At 43.6% G+C, this 24,599-nt stretch overlaps 1 protein-coding gene across 12 annotated transcripts in view; it reads right to left on the bottom strand.

Moving 5' to 3' along the window:
- The window catches only part of TENM4 (teneurin transmembrane protein 4), an 892,306-nt gene that overhangs the window by 134,792 nt on the left and 732,915 nt on the right, over nt 1–24,599 (bottom strand). For 7 of the 12 annotated variants that reach the window (XM_067466483.1, XM_067466479.1, XM_067466480.1 and 4 more), the window contains 2 exons: nt 22,467–22,493; nt 3,719–3,865 (listed from right to left, as the gene is read on the bottom strand). In XM_067466483.1, the coding sequence (XP_067322584.1) occupies nt 3,719–3,865; nt 22,467–22,493 (174 nt within the window). The remainder of the gene's footprint in view (nt 1–3,718; nt 3,866–22,466; nt 22,494–24,599) is intronic. The other 5 variants (XM_067466482.1, XM_067466489.1, XM_067466488.1 and 2 more) reach the window with 1 other exon arrangement.

Consider the following 24,599-nt stretch of genomic DNA (forward strand, 5'->3'; position numbering starts at 1 on the left):
TTTGGGAGTTGTAGTTCACCTACATCCAGAGAGCACTGTGGAGTCAAACAATGATGGATCTGGACCAAACTTGACACAAGCACTCAATACGCCCAAAAATGAACACAGATGGAGTTTGGAGGAAATAGACCTTGACATTTGGGAGTTGGAGTCACTGGGATTCACAGTTCACCTACAATCAAAGAGCATTCTGAACCACATGAACGACAGAATTGGGGGAAACTTCCCACACAGAACCCCCATGACCAAAAGAAAATACTTAAGGCCATCCAATCCAATTCCCTTCATCAGGGCAAGAAAACATAATCAAAGTCCTCCTTACAGGAATTGAGATAGATAGATAGATAGATAGATAGATAGGATTCACACACACACACAGATATAGTATCCTAGATTTGACAGGAACCCTTAAAGAAGGACTATGATATGTTGCATGTTCCAGGATGGGCAAACCAGATGCTCTCCATATCAACACTGACAAAGAAACACCAAGAAATACTGTTTACCCACAAGCATAAAGAAATTACATATATTAGAAACCAACACTTTCTCATTACTTTATTTTCCAGATGAACAATCTGGGCCACAGCAACGCGTGGCAGGGGACAGCTAGTACACATATAAATATCACAAAAATTCTGCTTCTTCTGGAACAGACAAATCTCTGACCCAACTGTAGCTTCCTTGAGGAACAAGACACATATAATACTGAAATGTTGTTGTTTTCAAGAGTGGGGTATGTGTGTAGTTGGAAAAGACACCACGACGCAATCAAATTATGCCTTTTTCTATCTGGCTTGCAATGAGAAGCCTTCTAACCTCTAATCCAAACCTTAACAGACTACCAGAGTTCTTGGTAACAAGATAAGCAGCTGTTAATAGCCAATTATAAGAACCTGCTCGACATTACTCATTAGAGCACTATTAAATGTAAAAAAAAGAAAAGAGTATGTCTCCAGAGCAGAGCTGGTTTAGCCTTGCAAGTCTGTGCTGATAACTCTTCCCAGCTGGAGAAAATCCAGTTTGACCATGGGGCTGTCTGTCGTAACAGCATGTGAGAGCCTATGTAACTATCTTACATTGGTCCACAAAGCCTACTACTGTATACTTTGAGGTTCTCCAAAATTCTTCTGAGATCTCTTGGGATTTTCAGCTGCATGTGTGAAATAATGTTACATCAGCTCCACTGGCTGCCAGTCTGCTACCGAGAACAATTCAAAGTGCTGGCTTTACCCTATAAAGCCCTAAACCAGTGGTTCTCAGCCTGGGGTCCCCAGATGTTTTTGGCCTTCAACTCCCAGAAATCCTAACAGCTGGTAAACTGGCTGGGATTTCTGGGAGTTGTAGGCCAAAAACATCTGGGGACCCCAGGCTGAGAACCACTGCCCTAAACGGTTCTGGCCTAGCATACCTGTCCAAAGGTATCTCCCTCTATGAACCATCTCAGAGATTAATATCATCAGGGAGGCTCTGCTCTTGGCCCTGTCTCCTTTGCAGGTGTGGTTAATGGGGACGAGAGACACGGCCTTCTCAGTGGTGGCCCTTCGGTTATGGAACTCCCTCCCTAGTGATATTAGAGCAGCTTCCTCCTTCCTGGCCTTCAGAAGGAAAGTAAAAAACTGGTTCTGGAGTCAAGCCTTTGGAGATTAACTACAGTGCAATAATAGCTATGGAATTATGTGCAATGACTTTTGGAACTGCGCCAGTTTATGATTGTGGATGGTGTGATTTTTAATTGATAAAAAGTAAAGGTTTTCCCTTGACATTAAGTCCAGTCGTGTCCGACTCTGGGGTGTGGTGTTCATCTCCATTTCTAAGCCAAAAAGCCGGCGTTGTTTGTAGACACCTCCAAGGTCATGTGGTCGGCATGACTGCATGGAACGCTGTTACCTTCCTGCCGGAGTGGTACCTATTGATCTACTCACATTTGTATGTTTTTGAACTGCTAGGTTGGCAGAAGCTGGGGCTGACAGTGGAAGCTCATGCCACTCCCCAGATTCGAACCTGCGACCTTTTTGTCAACAAGCTCAGAAGCTCAGTGGGTTAACCCACTGCACCACTGGGTGCAGTTATTGTAATATGTTATATGTTTTTAATGTGCATTTAATTTCAATGTTAAATTTTTAACTCAATGTATTTTAACTGTTTTTGGTCCAAAGACATTAAATAGTTGCCACATGTAAAGCCGCCTTCGGGGAAGAGAAAGGCAGGATACATATGGAGTAAGCAAGCAAACAAACAAACAAGACCTGAATTCCATTTTGCTGACCAGAGATCACATTGGTTTAATGTAGAGCTTGGTGAAGTTAACAACAACACAAACAACAATTGAAAGCACACAATGAAAAATAATAAAAGGAGTTTATAAACAGGATAATGAAGGACACTACTGCCCCCCTATGGAAATCCCTTTCTTTACAAAATTCAGATTTCAAAAGCTTGTTGCCTGCTGACATAAGGACAGTAAGTAGGAAGATAGGGAAGTCTAGAGCAGTGGTTCTCAACCTGGGGTCCCCAGATGTTTTTGGCCTACAACTCCCAGAAATCCCAGCCAGTTTGCCAGCTGTTAGGATTTCTGGGAGTTGAAGGCCAAAACATCTGGAGTCCCACAGGTTGAGAACCACAGGTCTAGAGCAACCACCAAGAAAGCCTTACCTGAGGTTCACACCAGAAGTATCTATGAAAGAGAAAGCCTTTTCCATGAGATCCTCAAGAGAAAGCCTTTACTGAGGATCTCATGGACTTGACGACCTCATGTGGCCTGTCAGATAGTCTGTACCTGAACCATATAGGACTTTATAGGTTACAACCAACTCATTTTATTGTGTCTAGAACAGTGTTTCTCAACCTTTCTAATGCCGTGACCCCTTAATACAGTCCCTCATGTTGTGGTGACTCCCAACCATAACATTGTATTTGTTGCTACTTCATAACAGTCATTTTACTACTGTTATAAATCATAATGTAAATATCAGATATGCAAGATGTATTTTCATTAACTGGACCAAACTGGGCACAAATACCCAATGCAACCACATGTAAATGCTAGTGGGGTTGGGGGAGGATTGATTTTGTCATTTGGGAGTTGTAGTTGCTGGAATTTATAGTTCACCTATAATCAAAGAGCGATGGATTTGAACCTAATTTGCCACACAGAACTCCCATGACCAACGGAAAATACTGGAAGGGTTTGGTGGGTATTGACCTTGAGTTTGGGAGTTGTAGTTCACCTATATCCAGAGAGCACTGTGGGCTCACACAATGGTGGATCTGGACCAAACTTGGCACAAATTCTCAATATGCGCAAATGTGAACACTGGTGGAGCCTGGGGAAAATAGACCTTGACTTTTGGGAGTTGTAGTTGCTGGGATTTATAGTTCATTACAATCTCAAAAAACATTCTGAACTCCACCAATGATAGAATTGGCTCAAACTTCCCACATGGAATCCCCATAACCATCAGAAAATAATGTGTTTTCTGATGGTCTTTGGCGATCCCTCTGACACCCCTTCATGACCCCCTCAGGGGTCCTGACCCCCAGGTTGAGAAACACTGGTCTAGAAAGAGAACGGTTTCAGACTATCACCCCCAGAATCCTCCAGCCAACAAGAACATGATTGTGGAATGATGTGACTCTAGAGATTGTTCAAGAGTCAATGATTTCTTGATCTTGGGGGGGGGGGGGGGGGGGAACACAGGCAAACACAGGGTCCTACCTCCATCGTTGTCCTTTCCGTCGCCACATGCCGTCTCCATGGAAGTGTCGCATCCTGGCCCTCTCCATCCTAGCTGACAGACACAGTGCCACCCGTTCATGTCCAGCGTACACCTGCCATTGCCGTTACACAATCCGGGGCATCCCTCTGGAAGGGGCGAAAGGAAAGTGAAAGTTCTATTGCACCAAGAAGGCCATTGGAAAGAAGTCAAAATTAAGGACAGAGAAAGAGAGACAACTCTTCTGTTGTGTCTAGACAAACAGGTGTTCACCAAACCCCAAGTTGATGCCTTGCACTTGGTGGCACAATCTCCTCCCTCCCTCAGCCACAAAGCAAATGCCTCTTATTGTTCCAAAAGTCATTCTTCACAACAACTCAGTCCAAGTTGAACCAGAATGATTAATGATTTCCCATGCACCCCTCCCACCACCACTGCAAGAAACCCAGCCAGATCTTATCTTAATAAATCACAAGTTGGCTAGCATCCTGTTAGGGAATTACAATGATGTACATTGGATTTACGCCATTGCAACTCACTTTTTTGGTCACTGAAGAGGCTGGAATTCTGTTCTTAACAAGCAATGACCAAAACCTGACCTTGTAAGAAGTATTTTCCCACTCCACAAAAATATTCATGTTTTTGGAGAATGGTGGAGGATGCATTCAGTCATTTTGTCACTGTATGTTGGAAGGATGTTACATGCATCCCCTCCCAATGACCCCCAGAGTTCTCTTTTCTTCAGTATGGAATGTTTCAAAAATCGCAATTCAAACTAAACATATGTTTGTTGGACTTAACAATGAAACATTTAAGTTTAAAGTTGGAAGTAGGGTCAGCCCTCTGTATTTGCTGGAGTTGAGGGCACAGGAGCCCATGACTGTGAAAACCCACTCACCCCTCCCACACAATTACAATTTTAAAATTTGAGATACAGTGTTCCCTCACTTAATGCAGGTGTTACATTCCATGACCCGCGAAAAGTGAAAATCCGCGAAGTAGGGGTGCCATATATGTATATTGCGTTCTGAGGGTGAGGCAGAAATGAGGAGAAATTTAAAGGCACTGCACACCTTTTTTTGCTAGCTATCTCTGCTTTGCTTTGCAATCTCTCTTGATTGGCTGCCTCCCTCCCAAGGGGGAGGGTGAAACCCCCTTCCACACTCCATCATTGCTAGGATGGGCAACGCAAACCATTCATAAACTGGGAGGCAAAAACCCACGAAACAGTGAGTCCATGAAAAGCGAACTGCGAAGTAGTGAGGGAACATTGTAATATCACTCTAAGAATGTCTAGGTCCTTCAGTGTGAATTTATGGCCAACTTCTGCTGGAAGCTGACCACAGAATTGCACTGGGGACCCTAGAGATTCTTAGGTATTCCCTTTAGGAATCTGCAGGTTCTTCTATGTGACTTTATGGTCAACCTCTGGAGGAGGTTGACCGCAGAGCTACACTTGAAGACCTAGAGCAATGGTTCTCAACCTATGGGTGCCTAGGTGTTTTGGCCTACAACTCCCAGAAATCCCAGCCAGTTTACCAGCTGTTGGATTTCTGGAAGTTGGAAGGCCAAAATATCTGGGGATCCACAAGTGTTGCACTCCAGGACAGGAAAAGCTGATTGGAAAACAATCCTTTTATTGAAGATAATTTAAAAGCAGCAAGTAAAAATCACTTAAAAGAAATAGGTGAATCCAGTTAGGTAAGAAGATAAGGAGGAGCAAAATTAGTCCAGGGTAAAGTTCAGCAAAGTCCATAAAAACAAAGTCCACACTTCTCTAATATAATTCAGAAAACCAGGAAGCATTAATCCAAGGCATGAGTATGCATTCATACAATCCAAAAATCCAAACCATGAAATAAGAAATCCTTAGACAAGAACCTTCCAAGCAAGGATTCCATGAAACAAGGACAAGAACTACACTTGATTCCAAATGATGCTTTATCTGTATTGTCGAATAGCCCGGAAAAACCTACAACAACCCGATGTTTCATCTGACTATATTTCCCATACTTGCAACTTTTATCCCCTCGTTAAACTATTCCAAGCACTCAGAAATTGGTTTTGCTTTGAGATTCCCTTATCTTTTTCTGCTGGATCCTGGCATACCACCGAAGCCACTGTTCGGTCTGCCTGTTTTGACTAATCTCCTGCCTCCTATCTATTTGCTCATTAAGTTTTACAGCTGGGCCAGGTGCCCAGTTGTTTTCACGCCCCAAATCCTGGGAACTCTCTGGTAGCAATTCAGGGAGAACACAATCATCCTCTCACCCTTCAGGGACATTCTCATGGGAAACTACACTTTGCACAGAGGTCTCCTGGTCCTTCTCTGCATCAGTATCATTGACCAAACCATTGCCATCTTGAAATTAATTGGCATCACTTCCCACATCCAAAGCACCCTGATCCTGAAACACAACCACAGGCTGAACTCCAACAACAAGTTGAGAAACACTGACCTAGAGAATCCCAGAGAGACCATTTAAATTAAATATTCAGAAATCTGCAAAACCTGCGAATGTAGAGGGTTGACCATAGTTGCTTCTGATCTCCTCTTCCATTCCACAGTGGAGAAATGGGAGAGAAGAAAAAGCTTAAATAGGCCCATTCATGTGGGCGACCATCAGGTAAGGGGTATTTAGTGGCAAGGCTGCAGTCGTGAAGGACTTCCTAAACATATATTTCTTGTCTAACCTTACAGGAAGAAATAATAAGGCAGGTTCTATTTGGAAGGGTGGAAACAAGCAGAGCCATATACACAGCGGCATTTCCCCTTGTCTAGCAAGGCTGTTTATTCAGATTAGCAAGTGATTACCTTGCAGTTTTCCAAGACTGGTAGCTGAAATAATCTGCTGCTAATGATCTGGGCAATTAAAGCTCGTTAATTAGTCCTAGTCATAACCCTTACTCAGAAGGCTTATTCTACAAAGTTGTGTTTCCAATTGAGATTTGATTGAGAGATTAGGGTTGGAAAGAGTAGAGAGGGGGTGTGGTGGAGGAGAGAGAAGTGTACCTTGCATCCCTTCCTTTCTTGCCCTTTCCCCAGTAAAAATGAAGTGAAAGGACACCTTCGTTAGATTTTGATAGGAAAGCAAATGATTCTCAATGAGCATGAATAAGTAAAGCAAAGAAGAACACAACCATTCAGGATGATTTGCTAAAAATTCTATGACTATGACCTCAAAAGCAAGCTCTCTGTACAGTCGGATAACACATCTACACCATGTGGGCTATTCGTATGTATATTTGTCTTTTAGCAGCCTTGACTCAACTCATACATATGTTGGATTTGGTCTGGCATTGCATCATGGTGCCATTTTATTCTCCATGTTGCCACCACTGCTTGGGTTTTCTTCTTTGCGTGACAAACTCCAAGACTTAGACGTCCCCATGGGAGGAGGGGGCAAGCTTGTTTGCTGCTGCCCTGGAGACTAGGATGTGGAACAATGGCTTCAAACTACAAGAAAGGAGATTCCATCTGAACATGACGAAGAACTTCCTGACTGTGAGAGCCGTTCAGCAGTGGAACTCTCTGCCTCGGAGTGTGGTGGAGGCTCCCTCTTTGGAAGCTTTTAAACAGAGGCTGGATGGCCATCTGTCAGGTGCTTTGAATGCAATTTTCCTGCTTCTTGGCAGGGGGTTGGACTGGATGGCCCACGAGGTCTCTTCCAACTCTTTGATTCTATGGACTCCAATGAGTTCTACTCCCAAAATGGAACAAAATACTCAGCCAAGCACCTTAAATAATATCAAATAATAGACTCATTGAGTTGGAAGAGACTTCATGGGCCATCCAGTCTGTCCCCATTCTGCCAAGAAGCAGGAAAATCGCTTTCAAAGTACCCCCGACAGATGGCCATTCAGCCTCTGTTTAAAAGCTTCCAAGGAAGGAGCCTCCACTGGGGCAGAGAGTTCCACTGCTGAACAGCTCTCATGGTCAGGAAGTTCTTCCTAATGTTCCGATGGAATGTCCTTTCTTGTAGTTTGAAGCCATTGTTCCGTGTCCTAATCTCCAGGGCAGCAGAAAACATGTTTGCTCCCTCCTCCCTATGACTTCCTCTCACATACTTAAACATGGCTATCATGTCTCCACTCAGCCGTCTCTTCTTCAGGCAAAACATGTCCAGTTCTTTAAGCCGCTCCTCATAGGGGTTGTCCTTCAGATCCTTGATTGTTTTAGTTGCCCTCCTCTGGACACATTCCAGCTTAGAGTCAACATCTCCTTTCAGTTGTGGTGCCCAGAATTGGACACAGTATTCCAGATGTGGTCTAACCATGGCAGAATAGAGAATGGGTAGCACGACTTCCCTGGATCTAGACACTATACTATTGATGGAGGCCAAAATCTCATTGGTTTTTTTTGCCGCTGCATCACATTGTTGGCTTATTGTCCACGAGGACTCCAAGATCTTTTTCACAACCTCTTGAGCCATATGATTTAATGTTGTCGATTGTCCAATTTTTCTAATCTCAACCTTCTCAATTGAGGAACATGAGAGATGTAGCTTCCAGACCACTCTGGTAGGTGCTTAGTTATCTCAGACCAATCTCCACCAATCTCCACATTGATTTCTATTAGAAGGGGTCTTCCTGGTTGCCCTTCCACCTGTCTAGGTGTATTTTAAAGCTTCTATCATTTTGATAATCCATTAACAAGACAATGATGGTATGCTAGCAGGAGAAATCATTTTAGTGGATGCCCATTTTATAGATATTTGTGCCTGTATGTAAACAATGGATACCAGGGTTCCTAGTAGGGGAATCCGCTGTCCATGGTGGCACAACGTGTTAAATGATTGAACTGTTGAATCTGCTGATCTAAAGGTTGGCAGTTCAAAGCCATGGATTGGGGTGAGCTCCTGCTGTTAGCCCTAGCTCCTGCCAACCTAGCAGTTTGAAAACATGCTAATGTAAGTAGATCAATAGGGTTCACTTTGGTGGGAAGGTAATAAAAGGCGCTCATGCAGCCAGGAGGTGTCTACGGACAATATGCTCCTTGGCTTGAAAATGGAACAAGGCCGAATTAGAGCTCTGCCTACAGAAAGCCGGAGATGAAAGGGGAAAGCTTTACCTTTGTTCTGTGTATTTGTGTGTCGTTGTTATTCCATTGTATTTAGGCACAGAATGTTTGCCTATCTGTGTATGTTGTAATCCGCTCTGAGTCCCCTCAGGGAGATAAGAGTGGAATATAAATAAAGTGTATTATTATTATTCGTAGTAGTCTGCTACATATCCAAATAAGGATTTGGTGTTTTTTCTATAGTTTCACTGTTCCATTGACTCATACTCTGTTTTGAAGTTTATCTCCTGTTTAGTCTCGACTGAGTGAAACGAAAGCTTCCACGGCCATTTAGTTGAGTCTCTTTGAGTATTTAAGCCCCTGCACCTGGCAAAAAGCATTCTTGGGCATATGCCACCACAGCTGGGCACCATGTGGACATTGGACACTCTAATGGCTTAAACGGCAGTCCACTGTTCAATATATATATAAACAATATATAAAAACAAGGCTGCCTCTTCAGCTTTCAAATAAAGTTTTGATTCTTGGGTTTGTTTTCTGTATTATCTTCATAATTTTTGAGAGGGACACATCTGGTTCTCTCCCTGGTCCAACATCTCAAATTCAAAATTGGTGACATTTTTTTGTGTCAGGACCAACTTGAGAAAATGCAAGTCGCTTCTGGTTTGAGAGAATTAGCTGTCTGCAAGGACGTTGCCCAAGGGACGCTCAGATGTTTTGATGTTTTAACCATCCTTGTGGGAGGCTTCTCTCATGTCTCTGCATGGGGAGCTGGAGCTGACAGAGGGAGCTCATCCGCACTATCAGCGGATTCGAACCTCCAACCTGTCAGTCTTCAGTCCTGTTGGAACAAGGGTTTAACCCATTTCACCGCCGGACACTCCTATTAGTGACATTAAGAGGCTTCAAGCAAACTAGGCAATTGCAGGGATGCACCTGGGAAATCTACATGTACTGGGGAAATGCACTGAGAAATCCACACTTTTCTTCTTGGCATACTGACTCACTGGATTGTCAATCCAAAAATAAAGATTGGTGAGCTTAACTACATTCACTTGGAGGTTTTGGAAACCAGAGATAAAGCAAATATATATGTGGATGTTTTCTAGCAATAGAAGAACAACTGATTGATGGGTTGTTGTAGGTTTTTCAGGCTGGATGGCCATGTTCCAGGAGCATTCTTTCCTGACATTTTGCCTGCATCTATGGCAGGCATCTTCAGAGGTTGTGAGGTCACAACCTCTGAGGGTGCCTGCCATAGATGCAGGCAAAACATCAGGAGAGAATGCTTCTGGAACATAGCCATACAGCCTGAAAAACCTACAACAACCCAGTGATTCTGGCCATGAAAGCCTTCAGCAATAAACCGATTGATGTCTCCTCAGCACCCCTTCCCCACATTCTTTTGGGTGAGGCTGGACGATGTGAACTAAATTGACCGGGTCCTTTTTCAACCCAATTGTGCAGTGAAGTAGTTGCACAAGGGCCTTGTCATCTACTTAACCCATCTTTCAGCATGCAATGAGGTTCCTATCAGGTTTCAGCTCATTCCTTTCGTTTGCTGACAAGCGGAACAGAGTGAGTGATGAAGCCTTATAGAGATTATGTATACAAAGTGCTCTATCCTTGCTACGTAGCATGCTTACTATCACACGATCTTTCCACGATGGGATCGGCTTGAGCAAAGATTGACTGAAACATGCTTTGATGAGTAGAGTGAAGATGGGCAACTCCACTTGATATGGGGACACTTGTATGCCACATGGACTATGGAAAAGTAAAGCAAAAGTCTTCAAAATAAATCATAGAATCATAGAATTAGGGGTATTTTATAAAATGTTAAACAAGATAGGAATGGAATTGCAACTCCAGGATTTGAGTTGCAATTCATCATTTTTAGGTTAACAGTGGTTCTCATCCTGTGGGTCCCCAGATGTTTTGGCCTTCAACTCCCAGAAATCCTAACAGCTGGTAAACTGGCTAGGATTTCTGGGAGTTGTAGGCCAAAACACCTGGAGACCCACAGGTTGAGAACCACTGGGTTAGGAAAAGATTTATATGGGGATTCTGGAAGTGTCAATGTACACGAAACTATCCTTTGGAGACTAAATGTGCTCACTCTTGGTGTAGAGGAGGAGTGTGTAAATTGTGGTCTATGACTCCCTGTATGTTGCCCTCAGGGCCGTTTTTGTGACCCCAGAACCCCCGAAGGAAAAATATTTTTGTTCAAAAATTTGGTTCAAAATTCTCTCAATTTCCTGAAATTTCTCTAAGTCACTCCTACCACATTTGGAGCCCTGATGGATACATGTGGTAAACATGAAATCTTGCAATTAAAAAAGCACTCTGTGGCCTGAAACATGCCTTAGTGGGAATTTGGGGCATTAAAGAGCAAATGTTTACTTTTACTTTTTTTTTTTTGCAGGAACAGGCACAGTTGGTACAACCCTCCATGATCTTCTGCAGGGCCAATGCAGCTCTCTAATATTCCTGGCATAGAGGGTCATGGAAACCATCTCTAATGTGATAGCATTGACAAAATCTGAGACATGTTGCATTATCATGGGGTCCATGATAATGCAACACAGCACTGGAGAAATTGCACTATTTAGCCAGTACTGCACCACCTAACATCTGCCAGGAAGTAGCAACCAATAGTGAAAGGACCAAGGCAGTGACATCTCCGGCCCATCCCCTGTTTGGATATCAGCAAGCACACCAACGACTCAAATCAATAAATAGTTTTCTAAGATCTACAGAGCCATTCGCTGGAACACCTTAGCAAGCGAGAGTACAAAAGTGGCAGGCTCAAATCCAGAATCTCAATCAATGGCTGATACCAAATGAGAGACTCCCTCCTAGGCACACAGAAAACTGGGCGACTTGGAAGGCACTAAACAGACTGTGCTCTGGCACCATGACATGCAGAGCCAATCTTCAGAAATGGGGTCACAAAGTAGAATCCACGACATACGAGTGTAGGGAAGAGCAAACCACAGACCACCTACTACAATGCAACCTGAGCCTGCCACATACACATTGGAGGTCCTTCTTATAGCAACACCAGAGGCACTCCAAGTGGCCAGCTACTGGTCAAAAGATATTAAACAGAATGCCAAGTTTGCACACTTTGTGTGTGTGTGTGTTTTAAATACAACTGTTTGGTTTGCTCCTGACACGATAAATAAATTGACAAAATCTGGGGAAAGAGGTCTATCCCTAAAAATTCTGGAAACTGTAGTTCTCATGTAGCATGGCTGAATGGTGTAAGATGTTGGATCAAGGTTCCTGCCTCTTTGGCGCAGAGTAGAGTCTCAATTATCCGACATAAACGGGCTGGCAGGATGTCGGATAAATGGAAGTGTTAGATAATATGGAGGCTTCTGGGAGTTGAAGTGTGTATCTATATCCTGGCAGAGATCAGTGGTGAGTGGGTTCTCCTTCTGTTTGGTTTTCCAGACACAAGGAGAGAACTCACTCACCACTGATGGAAAAACAGAGGGTGATAGTATGATAGCTGGGTCCGGAAGCTCCGAGTGTTATGCACATTCCGCAATGGCGGTTGTGAATAAGGGAAGGGAAGAGAGGCACACTGAGCGCAGGAATATACTTTGTAGTTGCATTTGGTGGAAGGATAGAAAGGATGAGAGGGTTAGGATAAGGTTTAGGGTAAGGTGTAGGGTTAGGGTTTAAGGTAGGGAAAGGGTTAGGATCAAGGGGTAGGGGTTAGGCTTAGGGTAAGGTTTAGGGTTTGGGTTAGGGTTAGGATTAGGGTTAAGGGTTAGGCTTAGGGTTCGGGTAAGGTTTAGGGTTCGGGTAGAGGTTCGGGTAAAGGCTTTACCATTAAAGAACTCTTAAATTCCTTCTATAATATCTGTGTTCCGTTCTGTGTTGTGCAAACAGCACTCCCAAAGGAGCGAAGCGGAAACAGCCTAACGCTCAGAGCTTCTGGACCCAGCTTTCATACTATTACCAAAAAGAGCAACAAACAAGGAATTGCAATGAAAAGGTACATACTAAAAATATGGCCTCCAAAGGGGAAATGCTGGAGGAAAAGGGGGGGACGGGGACAGGGGAGCATTGGATAAGAGCATCGGATAACATAGAAGGTTGGATAAGCAAAGGTTGAATAAGCGAGACTCTACTATCTTTGGTTCTGAATCCTCCTGCTATCAGTAGATTTTATGATCCACTGTGATGAGTGTTGGACAAAAACTCTGGAAGATCAGGTTTCAAATCCCCAATGGAAACACACCGAATGATGTTGGAGAAGTCATAGGCTCTCAGCTTCAGAGGAAAGCAAGGGCACATCCTGTTTGAAGAAATCCTGCCAAGAAAACCCCTTTGGGTAACCAGAAACTGGAAACAGCTTGAAGGCACACATCACCAGAACCAAGTTCTGGGAGGGTGCTGACACTGCTTTGCAAACCGTAATTTCTCCTGCATTGATTCCCACAGTCCTCCTGGTGGGAATGACTTTCCTCCCCATTAAAATCCCTCGTTCAGATACAGCCTTGAGATGTTGACTGTTTTCTGGCTTGGATTAAAGCAGAACGAAACCCATGCGTTTTTCCAAGTCAGGTCAGAATGACTGACTTGGAGATTTCCAAGGAGAAAGATGTTAATAATTAAGGAAGCCTAAACGAATCGAGGGACGTTCACTTCAAACCATGCGTTCTGCCTACATAACCAAATGAAAATTAAGTTGGAAGCTCCAGTTGGAAGCTGATCTCTCCGCAGTGCATCATAAATGCAAAAGGGTTTACTGTGAGTGCATTCACTTGAACCTCAAGAAAATACTATGGATTACATTCTGCATTTTCCAACTCCTGGCTTTTCACGGTCGTCTAACGAAGTGAAATCAGGCCTTTTTACAGAAGGTATATTGGAGGGATTGGGGATAAAAAGACAAGCGAGGAACCATTATTTAGAATCATAGAATCATAGAGTTGGAAGAGACCTTGTGGGCCATCCAGTCCAACCCCCTGCCAAGAAGCAGGAATATTGCACTCAAATAACTCCCGACAGATGACCATCCAGCTTCTGTTCAAAAACATCCAAAGAAGGAGCCTCCATTACACTCTGAGGCAGAGAGTTCCACTGCTGAACAGCTCTCACAGTCAGGAAGTTCTTCCTAATGTTCAGATGAATCTCCTCTCCTGTAGTTTGAAGCCACTGCTCTGTGTCCTAGTCTCCAGGGCAGGAGAAAACAAGCTTGCTCCCTCCTCCCTACAACTCCCTACAGCATTCGATGAGTGAGTCAATAACTCTTGACCACACGGACAGATGGCGATGAATTGTGATTTCATTCTGACGACTTGGCCTTATGTAATTATATGTTTGTATTATAATGTATTTTATGGATTAGTGTATTATGAGGTGTGATGTTTTTATACTATTGTTTATGAATCTCTTGTTGTGAACCGGCCTGAGTCCCTCTTTGGAGGTCAAGAAGACCGGGTTATAAAAGCTCTAAATAAATAACTTCCTCTCACATATTTCTCCATGGCCCTCATGTCTCTTCTCAGCCTTCTCTCTCTTCTGCAGGCTAAACAAGCCCAGCTCTTTAAGCTGCTCCTCATAGGGCTTGTTCTCCAGACCCTTGATCATTTTAGTCACCCTCCTCTGGGCACATTCCAGCTTGTCAACATCTCTCTTCAATTGTGGTGCCCAGAACTGGACACAGTATTCCAGGTGTGGTCTAACCAAGACAGAATAGAGCATGGCTAGCATGACTTCCCTGGATTTACTCTATTTACTTCCCTTCTGGGCCTTTCTCTACCCTTGAAGGAGACTCAAGGCGGCTTACACAGAGGCAATTATTTGATGCTTTAAAACACCATTTAAAAAATTAAATTAGATGAAAATTAAAAACATATTAAACATTTAAAAACATTATATTCCATATTAAAATCATGCCGTTCATAGTCGTAGTCCAAGTCGTTCCATGGGATGTGGAAATGCTTGGGCCCCTCACTTTTCAAGGAGATGATTTCCTAATCTTTTCTTCCCCTTTGATTTACTCCACCCCACCCACCCCCCTTTACCTCACATACGGAGATGAAAGACAGAAACCAAGAGCGATCTTGAAATGCACCGTACCAACATGTACCATATTATTAGCAGGAGGTTTTGATCGCACCGCCTTGCAATGACCTACCTATTCTCTGCAAAAATTGCCACCAATCTAGCTTCAGAAATGGGAGACAAAGGCAGTCTGGCATCCTTTGATCTCACAAAGAAGACTTAAAAAAACCCACCACGATATAAAGTAGTTTGGGGGCATTTCATTTACCCTGGGCAATTAAGAGAAAAACAACCTCGCTGCCACTGAACAGACGGCCCTTCTGAAGGCAGAGAGATTTGGCCACAAGCAGGATCTTTTGTTCCAGGCTTCCTGTCCTTAAAGGGCTAATAATTGGCTGGCAAAAGTGGCTTGGACAGTTGCTTAGGATTAACAGGGTGGATTTTTATTTTTTGGCTACCCTCACTGCCTGCCTCTCTGTTGGCAATTCCATTTTCTCCAATGTCAAAAAATGTGATTTAGATGGTTGGAACCACTCTGGTGAATGTTCGTCATCCAAGAGTGGAGAATATATTTTATTATCAGCGTGCTTGGCTTTTAAGATCTTCAGGAAAGAGCTTTCTCTTCCTCTTAACAACAAATTCCCATCATTGACATTTTGTAGGTTTTCTGTGTGATTCTACGGTAGACACTTCTGATCACCTGAGTGATGCCTAGAGAAATATCCTTTCCTAACTCTTAAATTAAAGTTTTATGTATATTTTCAGGAATGTTTAACTCACTGATGGCTCAATTAATGCAATTTTATTGGTATCTATTTTTATTTTGAAATTTACCATCCTTGTGTTGGAGTTCAGCCTGTGATTGTGTTTCAGGATCAGGGTGCTTTGGATGTGGGGAATGATGTAGATGAGGTTCAAGATGGCAATGGTTTGGTCAGTGATATTGATGGAGAGAATGACCTTTGAGCAACCTTCTGCTTCTTGGCAGGGGGTTGGACTGGATGGCCCATGAGGTCTCTTCCAACTCATTGATTCTATGATTCTTCAAAGTGTAGTTTCCCATGAGAATGTTTCTACAGGGTGTAGGAATGATAGTTTACTCCCCGAATTGCTCCCAGAGAGTTTCCAGGATTTGGGGCTTGAAAACAATTCGGTACCTGCAGAAACTAATGAGCATATAGATAGGCGGGCGGAATTTAGTCAAAACAGACAGACCGAGCAATGCCTTCGGCGTTCTGCCAGGCTCCAACAGAAAAAGATAAGGGCCGCTCAAAGCTCTTGTTTCCTGGTTTGGTTTTTTGTCTCTTGTGATTACCTGCTCATGCCTTGGATCAACGTTTTCTGGTTCTTTAGATTTTGTTAGAGAGTTGTGGACTTGGTTTTTGGACATTGCTGAACTCTACTTGGACACCTCCAGACTGGACTACTGTAATGCGCTCTACGTGGGGCTGCCCTTGAAAATGGCCCGGAAATTCCAACTGGTCCAACGGGCAGTGGCCAGGTTGTTAACTGGTACTCATTACAGGGAGAGGTCAACCCTCCTGTTTAAGGAGCTCCATTGGCTGCCATTCATTTTCTGGTCCCAATTCAAGGTGCAGGTGCTTACCTACAAAGCCCTAAACAGTTTGGGACCTGCCTACCTGCGTGACCGCATCTCCGTATACAAACCCACACGATCTCTTCGATCATCTGGAGAGGCCCTGCTCATGATCCCACCTGCGTCGCTAGTGCGATTGGTGGGGACGAGGGACAGGGCCTTTTCCGTGGTGGCCCCCGACTCTGGAACTCTCTCCCCAAGGACATCAGACAAGCTCCAACATTGGCAGTCTTTAGGAAGACCTTGAAGACGTGGTTGTTCCAGTGTGCCTTCCCAGAATAGGAAACTCCAAGCATCATGTCCCAAATGCACTTTACTAGAGATTTAAGATTGTCTGCATACCGCACCTATCTCCAAAAACCTATCAATTTCACCTGTCATGCCCAGCATTTTAAAAAAAATTAATCATTACATTTGGCCCGGCCTTAGTTTTAAATGCGTCGTGGTGTTATTGCCTAATGTTTATTGTTATTGTTTTAATGGCTATTGCTTTGTTTTATGAGTTTATTTATTGTTGTATTTGTTATGCTGTTGTTTTATTGACGTGTTGGGCCTTGGCCTTTTGTAAGCCGCACTGAGTCCTTCGGGAGATGTTAGCGGGGTATAAATAAAGGTTTATTATTATTATTATTATTATTACTATTATTATTATTATTTGTTCCTGTTTATCTTTTTATCTAATTGGATTTATCTATTCCTTTAAAGTGTTTTTTTTTTTTACTTTGCTGCCTTTACTTATCTTCAATAAAAGGACTGCATTCCCTATTCAAGGTTTGGTGTTTTAAAGTCAGAGGGTTATTCCTGTCCTGGAGTGCAACACCTTGGCTTATACTCAAGTCAATATGTTTTCCCAGTTTTTTGTGGTAAAATTAGGTGCCTTGGTTTATATTTGGGTCAACTTACACTCGAGTATATATGGTATATTAATTCTATGGTGTAGATGCAGCCCAAGTCATCCATAAATACCATACAACAGTGATGTCCAGAGGAGGGCGACTAAAATAATCAAGGGTCTGGAGAACAAGCCCTATGAGGAGCGGCTTAAGGAGCTGGGCATGTTTAGCCTGAAGAAGAAAAGGCTGAGAGGAGATATGATAGCCATGTATAAATATGTGAGAGGAAGCCACAGGGAGGAGGGAGCAAGCTTGTTTTCTGCTTCCCTGGAAACTAGGACACAATGGAACAATGGCTTCAAAACTACAAGAAAGGAGATTCCATCTGAACATGAGGAAGAACTTCCTGACTGTGAGAGCCGTTCAGCAGTGGAACTCTCTGCCCCGGAGTGTGGTGGAGGCTCCTTCTTTGGAAGCTTTTAAACAGAGGCTGGATGGCTATCTGTCAGGGGTGCTTTGAATGCAATATTCCTGTTTCTTGGCAGGGGGTTGGACTGGATGGCCCATGAGGTCTCTTCCAACTCTTTGATTCTATGATTCTATGATTATAAGCTCCAATAAATTCAATATGGAAGAACAATGCCATTTAAATTAAATAAATATTTCTAAATTCGTGAGGAAGTAGGTTTGAGTCTTGCCATATTTTTTAAAAACCTTGCTTTGTTTTGCTCTGCATCAAATTGTCTTCCCTTCCTACTGATGTATGATTGGCATCCATACAAAGAAACTGACAAAGAAAGCTCCCTAAAAGTCTTGTAATTACATCTAGCTGAGCCCATACATTTTTCCAAAGGATGGGTATGTGCCTCCAACTCAGTCACATTGATTGTCAAGTTCTAAGGCACACCAAGAGAGCATTAGCGCCCATGGCCTCTGTATAAAATGCACATAATAAGCTACATATTTCAAAATGGCAGGCAATCATTTTCAACTTCCAAACTCCCCACAAAACACCCCACCAACCTATTCTATTCCCCCATTTATAGCTCTAATTTCATAAATGAAATTAATAAAGTGCAGCTTCAGCTGAGGAGGCTGCTCAAAGAGGAAGACTACTCTGGAGCAAGATTAATGGCTTTCTTTTTCCAGTGAGTCACTGTAGAAAGTGTGTGGTTTTGAAGACTCAAAAACAAAACCTTGCTTGAAAGCCTTGAGGTCTGAATGCCACAGAACTTTTGACAGATTTATCTGAAATATGTCTTTCCCCCTTGGTTTGCAAGAGTAGAACCAAACTTGGTTAGATGCCAAGGTTTTCAAATCATGGGATTAGGGTGTGATTTCTTTCTTTGTGTATGTATGTATGTATGCGAAACAGAGGCATATGCAACTATGGCACAGAGTTTGGGCAAATAAAGTACAGTCAAAAGAATGGGGGTTCTGAAGCAACCCCCTAAAATGTGCAATGTTATGGCACTTCTTAGGGTGCATCTACACTGTGGAATTAATGCAGTTTTACACCACTTGGACCACCATGGCTCAAAGTAATGGGATTTGGAGGGACACCAGAATTTTTTGGCAGGGAAGGCTAACGGCCTTGTAAAATGACAACTCCTAAGATTCGATTACATTGAACCATGACAGTTAATGTGGTATCATTCATTTTTCAAGTCAAACTACACAAAGAAAGGTGTATGTTATATGTTTCTGCAATCCGGGTAGACTGCAATCTGTTTTGGTGTCCTGGATTTCAATGGAGGTCCTGATCTGTTTTTTGGGAGATTCCTGAATTGAGGACAGAAATCCTTTTTTGGTCAGGGAAGTCAAAATATTGGTTTTCTATGTGGCCCTTTATGGGGGGGGGGGGCATAGGCTCCCCTTCCCATCATTTGAGGCATTGTATTGTTGAAGGCTTTCATGGCTGGAATCACTAGGTTCTTGTGGGTTTTTTTTTCAGGCTATAGGGCCATGTTCTAGAGGCATTTCTCCTGACGTTTCGACTACTTCTGAGGATACTTGCCATAGATGCAGGCGAAACGTCAGGAGAAATGCCTCTAGAACATGGCCCTGTAGCCCGAAAAACAGGCCCATCTTAACACCTCTCAACAAAAGATTTTCCCAGGCTCAGCCAAATGCTAATGAAGGTGATCAGTTGAAACATTCACACCTAGCTCCAGCAGAGAAGAGCTCTTTGGCCCACCCCAGCCATTCCACAGATATATAAACCCATTGTCCTAATTCCAACAGACCTCACTACCTCTGAGGATGCTTGCCATAGATGCAGGCGAAACGTCAGGAGAAATGCCTCTAGAACATGGCCCTACAGCCCGAAAAACAGGCCCATCTTAACACCTCTCAACAAAAGATTTTCCCAGGCTCAGCCAAATGCTAATGAAGGTGATCAGTTGAAACATTCACACCTAGCTCCAGCAGAGAAGAGCTCTTTGCCCCACCCTAGCCATTCCACAGATATATAAACCCATTGTCCTAATTCCAACAGACCTCACTACCTCTGAGGATGCTTGCCATAGATGCAGGCAAAACGTTAGGAGAAATGCCTCTAGAACATGGCCCTATAGCCCGAAAAAACCCACAAGAACCTATTTGAGGCATTGTTTGTCCTTATATCCTTCATTAAGACCTGGATTAAAAGCATCAGAGTTAAGACACCGCTCTTTCTGAGATCCTTTCCCTTCTGTCTGTAGATGAGACTAGGTTTAATGCTTAGTTAAAGCTAATTTTACTCTAGAGGAGGCAGGCGTTGCTGGCACTCAGCGCTCAACCCCTGCAGCATGCAACTTTCCTAGACATTTTAAGGAAGCTCCCGGCTTCCAAGGAAAGGAAGAACAATCTACCCGCAGCTATCTTACCCCGGGCTTCCTTAAAAAAGCCTCCCTTCCCATTTCCCAGGGAAGGAAGAGCAATCAACCTGGAGCTATCTTACCCCGGGCTTCCTTTAAAAAACCCTCTCTTTTCTTTCGATTTGCAGGCTCTGGAGTAGTGCCTTTCCCCCCTCACACTTCAATCTTGTTTCTGCTTCGGGTTCGTAGTTAAAGCTATTTCTAATCTAGAGGAGAGAGGTGCTGCAGGAGCGCATAGCTTTCCAAGTCATTTTAAGGTTGATTCCCCACTTCCCAGGGAAGGAAGAGCGATCGACCTGGAGCTATTCTACCGTGGGCTTCCTTTAAAAAGTCCTCTCTTTTCTCTTGATTTGCAGGCCCTGAAGTGGTGCCTTCTCGCCTCTTGCACTGTTCCTTTTAGCAGCTGCCTCCCTCCTGTACTTTACTTGTAACCAAAGGCAGCTGGTTTTAGATAGCCACTGTTCTGTTGTGCCAAAAAAAAAAACCATGGAAGCCGAGCCCTTGCCATTACAGCCATCTGAAAAAGCCAGACCAGCCAGATTAGCCAAAGAGAACCAACCAAATTGAATCCGTGCATAAGCGTAGTATGTTAGACAAAATGTATTCAAAATTGTGCCTATTATGAATTTTGTTTTGCACATTTTCATGATTTTTCTTAAGAATTGAAGATGGAAACAGAATAGAACAGAACTATGAACAAAGACATGCAAAAGTGTAAGGAATTAAGAATGATCCCTCCATTCATTGTTGTTATCATATTCTCAAATACCGAGAGAAGCATTCTTTATTTCGCTTTCCTGTCTTGCACACTTCAAAATATTGAAAAAATTTAATATAGGGGTTAGAAACCATGGGCTGCATATGCCCACCATCTCCTGCCCTCCAACCTTCTGAAATCTCCCCTTTCAGGGTGGAAATAAATCACTTTCAGCCCTAGAGCAGCTTTCCATTCTTAGAAGCCCAGATGGCACAAAACTTGAACTCTTCCCGGTCCCAACTTCTAAAATTAAGCAGCAAGCAGAACTCAGTTGCATTTGGTTGGTTTTGGATATATATGGTGGCTGATTATCATTTTGCTAAATAGTTATTTATTATTATTTATTTACTTTATTTATATACCGCTTTTCTCAGCCCTCAGGCGACTCAAAGCAGTGAACAACATCAATACAAAACATCACGGGACAAGTATAGGGCAATTAAAAACAACTGTAACATAAATCATTAAACATCCGTATAACAATCATTAGCGCCTCAACAGTAAAATCAGAATCCAGTCTCATTATCTATTATTCCATATTCCTATGTTCAATTACACTGTTTAATCAAATGCTTGTTCGAACAGCCAGGTCTTCACTTTCCTCCGAAACGCCAGCAGGGAGGGGGCCGATCTGATATCTGCAGGCAGGGCGTTCCACAGCCGAGGGGCCACCACTGAGAAGGCCCTGTCTCTCGTCCCCGCCATGTGCACCTGTGATGCAGGCGGGACAGAGAGCAGGGCCTCCCCAGATGATCTTAGTGTCCTAACTGGTTCATAGGAGGAGATGCGTTCGGAGAGGTAAGTAGGGCCAGAACCGTTTAGGGCTTTATAGGCTAACGCCAGCGCTTAGAATTGTGCCCGGTAGCAAACTGGTAACCAGTGGAGCTGGCGCAACAGAGGAGTAGTATGCTCCCTAGTGCCACTCCTGTTAGCAACCTGGCTGCTGAACACTGGACCATTTGAAGCTTCCGAGCAGTCTTCAAAGGCAACCCCACGTAGAGAGCATTGCAGTAGTCTATACGGGATGTAACCAGAGCGTGGACTACCGTGACCAAGTCAGACTTCCCAAGGTAGAGAGAAAGAGACTTAAGTAGGATTGTGTTTGCAATATTTAACCATAGTTGACCCCACAGAAACTTTAAGGACGAAGATAAACATTTGCTTATGCGCGTAATTGAAGAAATATAGTAGTTAGCCAAGTCTACATCAGGATACAAAAACAATGGTCATGGTCACGATTCTTTCTTTTAATCTGGAAGCAAGGAGGCTTCATATAAGACACACTCACCTGGTCTTCATCTCTTGGGCCATCCCTTGTGTGAAAAACATACCTTGCCCAAAAGACTGGTATTCCACCCCACATTATATTGGAGAACTTGGCCAGTTCAGAACAAATGATGGAACAGAGAGGATAGAAGAAACACGGACATGAAGTTGGTGCGAGGTGACGTCTCAAATACATTTGCTCAGCCTAAATTTCTAGCCAGACTTTTAGGCGAGAGTATTGTGAGCATGGAGAGAAAATGTGATCTAAGTTGACACTTGCACTCTCTTTAGGGATGTGGTGGGTGTCTGCCTGCCTAGTGTGTGTCTTTCGGCTGGGTCTGTAACACAAAGACAAACGGCGGGGAAGAAAAGAGGAAGGAAGACCACCATACCTTTCACTACCTTATCCAGATAGTGAGCTTGGGAGATAAAAGACAAGGACATGTAAAGTAGGATTGAATCAAGTGCAGTACAGCTTCGTACACGACAGTGCGGATGCAAGAGAGGCAAAGGGTAGGGATCAAAAGGGGAAGGGAGGGGATGGCAGACGACAACAACAACAATAACAGCATCAGCAGGAACAACAACAATGCAAGCCTTTAGTACAGGGGAGTGAGATGAAAAAGGGCAGGGCAGCAACACTTTCAGCCACAAAATTAAAAAAAGTACACTTTCTGAGAAGACAAGGGGGAAAAAAAGATGGGAATAAAGGGTCACTGATTTTATGGTGTTTTCCACAATTCTAGCAACCATTCCACGTGGCCACCAATAATGTATTTTCTCACTTTTCTTTTTCCCACTTATCATTCATTGATAAATCTAGACATAGTTTTCTAAGATCTACAGAGACACTCGCTGGAACACCTCAGCAAGCGAGAGTCTAAAAGTGGCAGGCTCAAACCCAGCACCTCAACCAATGGCTGATACCAAATGAGAGACTCCCTCCTGGGCACACAGAAGACTGGGCGACTTGGAAGTCATTGAACAGACTGCGCTCTGGCACCACGAGATGCAAAGCCAACCTTCAGAAATGGGGTCACAAAGTGGAATCCTCGACATGCGAGTGTGGAGAAGAGCAAACCACTGACCACCTGCTGCTATGCACCCTGAGCCCTGCCACATGCACAATGGAGGACCTTCTTGCAGCAACACCGGAAGCACTCCAAGTGGGCAGATACTGGTCAAAGGACATTTAACCAGCTACCAAACTCACAAGTTGTGTATTTTGTCTGTTTGTTTGCTTTGTTCTGTTAGAAATGTAATATAATGGACTGGTTGCTCTGACACGACAAATAAAATAAATTCATTGATAGAGCTAAATCATTATGGAACATCACAGCATAGGGCAAAGAAGGAAATCTCTGTCCAAAAATCCTGCCTCCCAAATTACTTCCTTCCCATTGTTTTCATCCTTTTTGGCAGTACGGTATCCTTAGAACTTCTGCCTATGATGATAGGCATATGTTAAATCTGATGCATATTTAGTACATTCTATAAATCAGAGTTTCTCAGACTGTGCTCCTCCACACGTTTTGGACTTCAGCTCCCAGAAATCTCAGCCAGTTTACCAGGTGTTAGGAATTATGGGAACTGAAGTCCAAAAAACACCTGGACACCTGGAGGAGTATAGTTTGAGAAACGATGCTATAACTGAAATGGCAGGAAAGCAGCAGAACATCGAATGTGTTTCTCCTTTCCTCCAACTACAGAATACATTTAGGAAGTATTTGTTTCTCTCCCCTGCTCCATCTGGAAAGGCTCATTGCCAGTGGAGAAGACCTAAACCTCTCCAATGTCTGCTTTTAATTTTTGTACTTTGCTTTAGTATTCAAGTTGTTTTTAGAAAACTCACTGAGATTCCTTTTTTGGTCCTTTTTAACTTTCAACAACGTGAAGGGAGGAGAGATGCTTTAAAATTAAAAACCAGAAGGCTTTGTTTTCTGATCTGGATCGAGGACAGCAGGGGACATCTCTTACGACTTCATCAGATGAGGGTGAAATTGGCGGCATGCGCTGGTTCACCTTCTCTTTTATGATGGAGTCTGCTAGTTCCCATCCCATGATGAAATGCAACTTTCTGCGGGGCTCCATTGTAAAGGAAATGGTGAACTGGCACATGTTGCCTTGGATCAATGGGGGATTGGGGGGGGGGAAGCTAGGCAGTGGACACTTCCCCCTGTGAGTTGGGCAATAAAGGGCGTAAGCTGACAGGTGACAGGAAGCAGGGCAGTGGACACTTCTCCCTGAGGGATGAGAATGTCAGTGAGTCGGGCAATGAGGATTGTAAGGTGACAGGTGACAGGAAGCCGGGTGGTGGACACTTCCCCCTGTGGGATGAGGATCTCGGTGAGTCGGGCAATGAGGACTGTAAAGTGACAGGAAGCCAGGTGGTGGACACTTCCCTCTGCGGGGTGAGGATGTCGGTGAGTTGGGTAATGAAGGGCATGAGATGACAGGTGACAGGAAGGCGGGCAGTGGACACTTCCCTCTGTGGGATGAAGATATTGTTGAGTCAGATGATGAGG

This window comes from Anolis sagrei, chromosome 3, assembly GCF_037176765.1.
Source record: "Anolis sagrei isolate rAnoSag1 chromosome 3, rAnoSag1.mat, whole genome shotgun sequence".
In the NCBI taxonomy this organism is placed as follows: domain Eukaryota; kingdom Metazoa; phylum Chordata; class Lepidosauria; order Squamata; family Dactyloidae; genus Anolis; species Anolis sagrei.